The 10,599-nt window shown below is 43.1% G+C and overlaps 1 protein-coding gene across 11 annotated transcripts in view; it reads right to left on the minus strand.

Annotated features, from left to right (window-relative positions):
* Positions 1-10,045, minus strand: part of mecom (MDS1 and EVI1 complex locus) — a 125,465-nt gene extending 115,420 nt beyond the window's left edge. For all 11 annotated transcript variants that reach the window (XM_085429575.1, XM_085429571.1, XM_085429569.1 and 8 more), the window contains exon 1: positions 9,776-10,045. In XM_085429575.1, the coding sequence (XP_085285701.1) occupies positions 9,776-9,812 (37 nt within the window). In that variant the 5' untranslated portion in view covers positions 9,813-10,045. The remainder of the gene's footprint in view (positions 1-9,775) is intronic.
* Between the last annotated feature and the right edge of the window lie 554 nt (positions 10,046-10,599).

Consider the following 10,599-nt stretch of genomic DNA (forward strand, 5'->3'; position numbering starts at 1 on the left):
CTATCCCGCAATATCTCTCCTCTCCCCTCCCTTCATCCTTACATTTCCATTGCCTCTCTCACCCGATATCTTCCTCACCCCTACCTCGCTCTGCTTCTCCTTCACTTTTTTGCTCTGGCCCCTACTACAGCCTTTGTCATTGATCGCTGATGCGATTCGCTGCCTCCGTGCTCAGTAATGACCTGCACTGGTAACCAGCCGGCTGCTCCTTTCGGCCTCTCGTAGATTGAACTGTCAGATGGCAGCGATTAATGGCCGGGCAGAGAGACACAGACTCACACCTGCATTGCCCCAAACTGTGCTGTCCTGCCAATCCTCTGTCCCACATCAGGTACGTGTCCACAGGTACATGTCTGCATTTGTAAATATGCCGTGTCCAGATTTCTGGTAGGGTTTGTCAAATTTTCAAACACAGTACTGCATGTGCTTATGAATACATATAAAACATGTCTTTCATACATGTACGAGCCCAAAGGCACGCATTAATCCTGCCCCACTGCAGTGGGTGTTGGGAAACATAAAGTGAAAGATTACGCAAGAGAAGCTAAAGAAACAAGAACCTAAGTACATAACTCTAAATGCTTTGAGAACCTTGAAAGGTAAAACAATTTGTCCATTTTTAAAATAACTCAACCTAACCACATCCCTCTTTCTTCTCCATGTAAACGTAATCATTATTTATCTGCTGCGCTATACTTGCCCTGCGTTCTTCTATATTACTAAATTAGTTATGATTGCACCCGTAATCATTCACTTACTCTACTGTTCACACTTGAGTAACTCCGAGCAAGAGAATCAGAATAAACGCCCGAAATGTTAACATATGTTATTTCCCTGAACAGAGATGAGTAGGGTGTTTGGTCTGGTCTCTCTCACTTTGTCTGTTAAGCTGAACACTGCAGGCCCACGCGGCTGTCCCGTGTTGTACTTGGCTGGCCGTCTGCTAACTGTCAGCGCAGTATCTCCTTACACTGATGAATGGGAAGTTTCCAGACCATTCCCAAAGCTTTCATTCCCTTGTTCCAACTCTTATCCAGAGGAATGACCAAGGAAACAGGGGCTCCTCCTCCTGGCTACCAGCCTCCCTCAAGGGAAGTGCCAACATGGAGAGGGGCATGGAAAGAAAAATCTGCAGTAAATTCAGGAAGTTTTCAGACCCACTTCTTGCACACTTTTTGTATTGAAGATTACATTTTAAACATGCAAAACTAGATTTTTCCTCACCAATCACAAACCTAATGACACAGTGAAAACATCTTTCTTCCTTTTTATCAATCTATTATTGCATCGTGCACTGAAAAGTGGACCATTTTCCCAGCCTGAGGTCACTCTGAGGCCAGTTTTGTTTTTTTATTTATCATACAACCTAAACTTAATTCTGACCAGTCTACCCATATCTGCTGCTAGGGAATGTTGGGGTGGCTGTAGCTCAGGAAGTAGCGTGGGTCATCTACTGATCAGAAGGTTGGCGGTTCAGTTACTGGCTGCTTCCAGTTTGTATGCCAAATATCCTTGGACAAGATACTAACCCCATGTTGCTCTCTGATACATCCTTTGGAAAATTAATGTTTGTGAATATTAGATAAAGGAAAGTGCTTGTATGAATGGGTGAATACCATTCTTTACTACAGTGACTGCAGTAGCAAGGTGATGCACAGACATTGTTTTAACTTCTACTGAGAGGATTTAACTTTATGTATATCACACCAGAGACTCATCTTCCCTATACTCTCTGTCATTTCAGAGTTACGTGGCAAATACATACGTTTTACTCCAGAGTGGATCCTGCTACTCAGGTCATTTCACCATGTAGGCCTCACAAAATGAGTGATGGTGAGAAAGATAACTAGTGAGTTACTGTTGAGTTCTTTTATGCTTCTCTGACCAAGTGCCCTCTTTCTTAGTTTCTTCATGTTTTAACATGAAATCCAACTCTAGACGAAGGTATAGTGATTTCACACTTGTTCGATTTCACAACTGCTTAGGTCGCTGTTTTTCAAGGTGCACTCAGAGCCCTTTAAAGTATTTCACAAACAATTTGATATCTCACAGTATTTTAATCAACAGGTCAAGAAAGAGTTTCTTGGATTTCATGAGTGACATGCACTAGAAATAAAACCTGAAAATATATGTGTGCCATACTACACTGTATTTATTTTTGGTTTAGGTTAATGGGCTTGATTAAAACGGAATCCTTGGCACATCAAAAATGTTCAAGAAAATGGAGGATACACAATTTGCAAGTCCTCTGTAAAATGCTCTCTACTTAGAGAACTAAGCTGGAACAAGGGGGAGGGAAATAGAGATGATGGTAGACAGTAGACAAAACCTAGTAGAAGAAAGACAAATGGGAAACATAAGAAACACCAAAGAACGGGAAAAAAAAGAGAAAGTGAAAGAGGAAAAAAAGATAGACGGGAGATGGAAGGCCCATAATCCTCTGAACAGTGAACATGTGAATATCAGGCCAGTAGGGGTTTGGCGTGGTGTGTGAAACGGAGATAAAATCGATTAGCTTGCCCACTGACCCAGCGAGCAGAGGGGCCCCCCATCGCCCCAGTCTTGCCACAGCCCTGACAGAGACGTCCATGCCTCGAGGTCCCGAGGGGTTGCCTGTGGACACTGAGGTGAACAAAGTGGTGCCCTCCTGTCAAACTAAAGCCCTCAAGCACCAGCAAAACAACAGACCATGCTGTAATGCTTCACTGCTCTCTGATTCCACAAGAGACAAAAAAGATGTAGTACAGGCTGCTGAAAGAGCACGTTGTGCATAAGAGAATACAGCTTAGAATACAGTACTGCAGAACTTGCTTAAAGAAAAGTACTGCAAGTTAATTAGGAATTTCAGTAATGTGAAAACACCACACTTACTCATTTTGATTTAGGTATTAAATTTTTTATGACTTTAGTATCATACAACTGTGTTTCTTAAAAGTATTACGAGTAAATAATATATTAAGTTAACAGTTTATAAAATGCCGTAGCAGTTATAAATGGATTAGAGAGGCAGTGAATTGTGACTTTAATCACACTTAGACATTTATTTATTTTCAACTTGAAACACAACTTTTATTGACTTAGTAATTCCAGACATTATAAGCTATTGCTTGGAAAACTGTAAAAGCCATGGCCTAACAAACTCTAGACACCTGTTGACGCACCGTGAAAGCTCTCCCCATCACTTTATCGCCTTGTTTTCCGCACATGATTTCCCAGTCACATCACCATGTGAGGAACACCTCTTTGATTTCTGGCTCATTGTAGTGTATGTGACCTCGGAGGTCACAGCGTGGAAAGAAGTGGATGTGTCACCACTAAGCTCTTCTCCGTGTTAGAAAAATATTTCTATGGTGCTTTTAGGATGCTAACGCTAATCAAAACAGGACATCCTGAGGAGGGCCGTGTTCTCTCTTCCCTGGCCCCACTCACCGGCCACTTTGTGTTTTTGTGTTTGTGGAGGAGCGACAATCCCAGGAAGCTGCGAGGAGGGTTCATCAAAGCTCCAAGCGGGGGTCCCGGGTTGCTGGATCGCTGGAATGTGGCGTGGAAAGGAATCTCTACTGTCCTATTGTTCCCTTGTTTCCTCAGTCTCATCACATGCCGGCACGTCCAGTTCACTTACAGGTAAGCAGCGCTAATCAGCACAGCATTCTTTTCCACAGTCACATTCTTTTCTCTGCTGTGACCCTGGCTGACCAGCAGCAGCGGTACACACACGTGAAGTGCACAATTTATACAGACGCACACATGCACACTGGAGAAATCATCAAGACGGACCTCTGAGGACAGGGACATGGACTTCCCTTTTCAGAGATAAGGCACTAGATGAGATGAACACGGATGGAGCATAGATCAGTAACGACAGAACCTGAGAAGTGTTTAATGTTTAAGAAAACAAGCATCTGTGAGAGACTTGGCCAAAAAATCTAGTTCACCTGAACACACAAGCAAACAAAAAAATAAATAAGTAAACAATACCTACAGTTTGAATTTATTTCTGGTGTATAAAATTAAGGTGCTGTGTACCCCAAAAAATAAAAATAAATGTGTTGCATATTTAAATGTATGTCGCTACAAGTTAATAGCGAATTCAGAACTTTTCGTGACTTTTCGTCTTCGTGTCTTCCACTCTAACATCACTATTTCAACACTTAACACAGCCAAGGCAGCCGCTATCAGATCCAATGAGGTGGCTGCGTTGCAGTCCAAACTTCATCAGGAAGGGCCCGGCTTTGATCACATCTCCTCCCCTCATCTCTCCCGTCCTGAAAAGGTGAGAGGTCACTCCTTAATGAGCCTCAGGGTCCAGAGTGGGAAGGGGGTGGGGGGCTTATTGTAGCACAGATAAAAGGTGTACAGGAATCACATACACATAGCACACAAACACATGCATGCGCACATCTGACTACATCGGGTCCGTCCTGTCCTGTCCTGTCTCTGCACAAGACCCGATGCCCTGTTTTGTCCCCTGGTAATCAGAAACAACTCTTGAGCTCGTTCCTTCCATTGGGCCAGCCTGCTCCACCCAGGGAGATCCCCGAGCAGTGCTGGAACACACTGTTATCAACACATTCACAAAACGATTGTTGGGTAATTCCTGTTTATAGCTACGTGCTCCCTCCAGTGTGTAAGCACTATTCTCTCTATCACCCTTGCAGCACAGCCATTAAAATACAATGTCCATAAGCAATTCCACGAACACCTGTCAGTACAAAGTAGTGTATCACTGTCTCAAGACAAAGTTTGGAGATGTACGAAATGAGCATACGGGTCATTAAAATATGGGCTACTGGAATAAAATTGATAATTCTGTGTTCTATACTCGCAACATCCTGTTTGGGTTAAAGATGAAAAGTGAATAAAGTCAAACATGATTAATCAGACATCTTCAAAAAAGGTACATATGTAACATGATTGGGCAGCTGCCTTTAAACTAATAACAGTCCAGCGAAGTGCTACACATGTATACTGGCAGCTACCAAAGAGTCATATCAAATGTTTAGCCTTCCTGGCCATAAAAGCACTCAACAATGTAGTAAAGTGAGTTAGGGTAGTTAGCTGATGTGAGACATAAGGACATAGTGTCGGGTTCTGTTTCTACCACCTGCTCCAGGTAATTGATTGGCGCATATAAAATGATTGAGTTTCTTTAATTAGCTAACAAACATCTCTCCTCCAAGCATGCCGAGGCGTGCTAATTTCACACCGCCTCATTAATAGCCTGGGTGAAGTGCACCATCAGCAATCTGTTGACGTTATATCTCTTCGGACATCATAACGACACACAAATCAGTTTGATGTCTGGGTAAACTTTTCAGCGCAGCAAAATGCCATTTATCTCAGACTAATTTGCGATGAGAGAAACTGCAGCACGTCTCACATTTGACAACTGCGCTCTGTGCACTCTGCGCGCTGCCTCTTGTTTTGCGCATACACGCACGCCAAAGAATCGCTCGTGCACGCAGCCCTGACCAAATAAGCGCATGCACATGTTCACCTCGCTCCCAAGCAAACACATACACACACAATCTATAAAAATATGCTTAGCTCGGGACTGCTCTGTTGATAATGACCTCAGTCTTGGCACCGTACGGGGCCAGACCAGACTGACGACAGACTGGAGGCTTTTGTGTGGACTCCCTATCTCTAACTCCATGACCTTTAGGGGGAAGAAGAAAGCAGAAATGCGTTTTTTTATTTAGAAGGGGTAAGGCTCACTCATTGTTCTGCACTGGTACAGTTTCCCTGTGGTAAACACACAGTGGTTCCCAGGCTTGACATGGTGCTGCACACCCCCTCCCTCCATCCATCCCTTGGTGTTCCCACACTGCCCTGTCTGGGTCGCTGCATCAGCACCCACACACACACACACACATGCACACACACACCACCATCAGCGTACAAACACGGCTTTATGAAATTCCTTTTATTCACGATGGTCTGAGATGTAAGAAAGCAGGGACTACAGTTGGAGAAGTGGGAGTGAAACCCCCTGGGGCAGGGCCACTGTGTCAGGGCCTGAGAGGGGACTCATGATGAGGCCTGGAAGCTCCCTACTTGCTTGGGACAGAGGCCATCCTTCAAGTGGGTGACAACAGTGTATAAACAAACCACTAACCTCGTCAGCTCTCTGTTTACAGCTGCGAGACTAAGTCCTGGACGACTCATTAACATCAGAGACCTTCCAAAGAAGCCATTTTCTGAAGAGGGGTGAGGGTGGGCGGGTGAGGGCTTTGCCCGTCGTAAGGGTAGGGGGGGGAGACATGTAAGACAGATGGGGACGTTGATAGATGAGAAGGTCCTGGTCAGAGTCAAACTGCCTCCCACAGCCCATATTCTACCAACAAATACACAGACAGACATGCAAATACCGCAAAACTCCACCAATACACCCCAAACAAGCTGCTTGTGTACATACGAGTGTGTGTTTCGACTTATGGGACTGGGATACATTTCACACTTGGTTTGACAGCAGTTTTCTGACGATATTGTAGTTGTTCAAGGATTTTTTCTTTCTTTTTTGTAAGGGTTGCACATAAATTAGAATGTAGCCTTAAATGTATTAACAGAAACATTTTAGACTCATTCAAACAAGCATTTCTCATATGTGCCACACAAACATTCATCTAAAGCCATTACATAAACTCAGAAACACCAGCAGTGTGTCAGACATTTCTGAATCATACATGCAGGCCTTCAGATACATCCTGCAACAAAAGTGTTTTAAAAGATGTTACATTGCCAACAATGTGAGCCAATCCTTGTTTTCCCTTGTTACAGATGCAATGAGTTATCTTTCCAGTGCTCATTTAAAATCTGCTTTTATATATATATATATATATATATATATATATATATTTGTCTTTGTTTGAAGTGATAGTAGGCCCTGATTTCCATATGAGGATTTGGCTCTACTGTTATTTATTACATCAGAAATAAAAGTTCAAAGCAACAGTTAACTAAGGAGGACAACAGAAGGGGGTAACTTCTGCCTAGGGCCCCAATGATTCTTGACCCAGGCCATTACTGAAGGCGATATGGGACATTTGTATACAGAGCTTTGGCACCAAGCGGAGCGCAGGCAAAGAGCGCCGCTCCGGGACAACAAGGGCCGTTTAATGGGGTCTCTATTTCACTTTCCTCGCGCCAGCCCGCTCCCTCTCACCTTTTAAATGGGCCAATCTATTAACCGTTTTAATGAGCTCCGCCAGACAAACGCGAGATGCATGGCCCACTGCACAATGTGGGGAGGACGACGCACTTCTCCCAAGACCGAGAAGAGAGGCGCTGACGGACAGCGAGGCCCAGCGAGACCCCTCCCTCCCACATTCACACACACACACACACACACACACACACACACACACACACACACACACACACACACACACACACACACACACACACACAAAGGGCGATAACCCATCTAAAATGCGTTATGGCTCCACATTTCTGGAGACTGAGTGATGACTGACGGAATATTGTGGTAAAAGTGAAAATGATTAGGCATACCAAATAGTGCCTGCCTTGGGAGACACGTTGTATTTGATTGCTCTGCTGGCACTTGTTAAACTTCCAAATATTTTTATTCACTTAATTGTCTAGTTTGCTTGAATTCAGATGCGTGCTATGGTTACTCTAGGCTGGTCTTGGTAGATTAATCGCTACTGTAATGCACTCCGAACGCATTATAACGAAACGGTATTTATCGAGACTCAAAAATGCTAAGTGAACCTTTAATTAGGCCTACACCGAGCTAGTTTGGATCACCAAAGCCCCGTCCATCTTTCTGTGGCTAACATTTCACCGCGGGGTGCGGCCTGCACGCCTTGGCTTAGCGTGGTTGGGGAGTTTTTTTGTGGCGCACCGCATTACATCTGGACGTGCGGACTAATCAGTCAGCCTCCATCAATCACTCTCACGTTTACCACCTCTCCATCACCTCCTGTATTACAGGCACTTAAATAAAAAAAAGAAATGCACGACTGTTTTGCAAGGAGGGAGGCACACACTGAACGCATTTACCAGCAGAGCCCTTATGAGGGGTCTGGGAATTTAAATATTCACTGTTGACACTGTGCAGACCTGGCTGTTGGCCAGAGCGGGCCCGCTGCTCCGGGGGCCAAAACATTTCCCCATTCTTACTTAACAGTTAGAAATTACCTCGAAAATAATAATCACACGAAGAATTTGACCTTCTAACTTCATTGTAGCTTTAATTGTGTGCAAAGAAAGTTGGTGCAGTTGTTCCGCGCAGCTGCTCGTTTTCTGCATTTCTAAACAAAATCATAAATAATAACAACAAAAAACTCACAGGTCTGTTTTTGTACTGTGCACGATGACGTTCTGTGTGTTTACATAACCTGTGCACCATCTTCACAGGAGTCACAGGATTTTCTGAAGCTCCAGAAGGTCAGTGAAGCAGTTTATATATTTAGAATACGTCAATTAAGCTTCATCAGACTGTCAGCATTATGCTGCATTTCTGTGCGGACAAATAATTACATTAGAACTCGGTTTCACCTGACCACGTGCAGTCTTAAAAAAAAAAAACTTCTGTGGAGCCTGCTCGTTAATGACCAGCTGCCCGGGGCGTTTCACAAATTACAATTACACCGTTTTATTCCGTGCAAGTAGCTGAACTCCAACGACATAGGCGCAGATCTTTAAACGCAGTAAACCTCCTCAATATGAACATTTCTGTAAACACCTGAAATCTTGCAGGCCTCGGTCATTGCACTGTAGCCTTCTTGGATGTGACTTGCCAGAGTTTGCATTACAATTCAAGGTGAAGGCACAAACGCATCTTACATTTAGACATAAAACAAAACAAAAAAACAGCGTCACAACTAAAAAGAGAACCGCATTTGATTTAAATAGATACATTTTGAAAATTATTGTAGCATGATCATCTCATTCCATGAAGTTAATTAGGTTCAAGCAAGCAAATAAACGAAGACGGTAGCATTTAATTTAATCAAACATCAGTGGATATTTCAAGTTATCATTTTATCCTGAATGGATTTTGCATTAGTAAGAAGCCTGCATCCTGTAGTGATGAATCTAAACTTTAAAGTCCGTAAAGTGTAACACTGTAGCGTTGAAAGTAATATAAAATATACACGTCTCAATGTCTTTTATTCACAGGTGACACAGAATTTAGCAAATGCTACAAATTATATATTAATAAGACCTCCGGAATGAACTGCGAGACTCAAACACACTAACAAGACTTAAAAAAAAAAGTAAGAAAGAAAGAAAGAAAGAAAGGAAACTCCCCGAATCATTTTAGCGTCTCTAAATCGCCGTTTTCTCCTCGTTTCGCTCCACTTTCGCTTTAGTTGTTTTTCCAAGTTTCTCCCGGGAAAGTGAAGTGACCCGCAGCCCACAGCAGCAGCGTGCAGCGAGTGCAACACAACTGCCGATGCACTGGACATGGGATTTTTTAACTCGCAATACACCACGTTACACTACAGCGCCCACTACATGCAACGAGCAATTCCAATACTGGAGCGGACGCCTTGCACAAAGTTCCTCCATCGCACCCTCAACTGTAAAGTTTACGCTCTACTTCTGCTCGACTTTAATTATTTTCTTCGCGACAACATCACGGTTTGCTCTTTTTTCTTCTTTTTAAGCGGGTGAAAGTGAGGGTTTCCTCGTGGAAACGAAATCGTAACAGAAACTATTAATAGAAGCAGTGATAACAGCGACAGTCTATAGGTATATAAGATGGCATGTTTCAAGAGAAAAAAGAAAGGGATGTTGCACCTACTCGTGGCCAGTTTCCGTGCCCTGCCTTTGGACCTCATGGTGCCAGTCTCTCGGCGTGGGTTTGTTTGGATTTTTTCGTCAATCTTTTTTTCCTCCTTTTTGTTTTTTCTCTGTCCTTTTTCTCTGGGTTTCTCAATCCAAACGCGCTATCTCTCCAGCATTGTCAGTCTGGACACCTTCGCACATGCGCACAGCCAGAAATCTGCCGGCAGCAAGTGCCAGAAAAAGTTTGGGACGATTTATCACTTTGATATTAACCTGATCTGGTCAAGATGAGTGAATCGCGGACATCTCATTTCGTGTCAGTTTTTCAAACGACCACAGAGTGAGAAAGCGGGGCACACTGCAAAAAATGTCAAGAGTTGATGTTTCACATTTAGCCGTGTGTTATTTCTTTCTTCTTTTTTTAAAACCCCAAAACTTTACAAAACTTTTAAATTGAAGTCTATTCATTAGATGGGAGACTTACGCTCCTATGTATTTTGATTAAAAAAAACAACCCCAAAACAAAACAAAACCCCTCCTTACAAAGACCTAAATTGGTGGATTAAAAAATAAAGCGGCGATTCACTACAAAATTAGACTGAAAACTTTCCCAACAAGTTCACTTTAGTTACTCTGCCTCGTGCAATAGATTTTATGTACTTTTTAAAGACATTAAAAAAAGGTTTTTCAGATTGAGCCCTGCACGCTTTTTTTTTCTTTAAAAAAAGATGGATAGCTATTTTTTGCAGTGCAGTCAGCACCCCGGATCTATGGAGTGCCGAGGGCATTAATTATAACGATCCTTACTCTCAATACTCTCAATCCTTACAGCGCACCTTT

The sequence above is a fragment of the Copadichromis virginalis genome, linkage group LG14 (genome assembly GCF_057382275.1).
Source record: "Copadichromis virginalis isolate Kocher_CV1m ecotype Utaka linkage group LG14, C_Virginalis_male_GT1.1, whole genome shotgun sequence".
Classification (NCBI taxonomy): Eukaryota; Metazoa; Chordata; class Actinopteri; order Cichliformes; family Cichlidae; genus Copadichromis; species Copadichromis virginalis.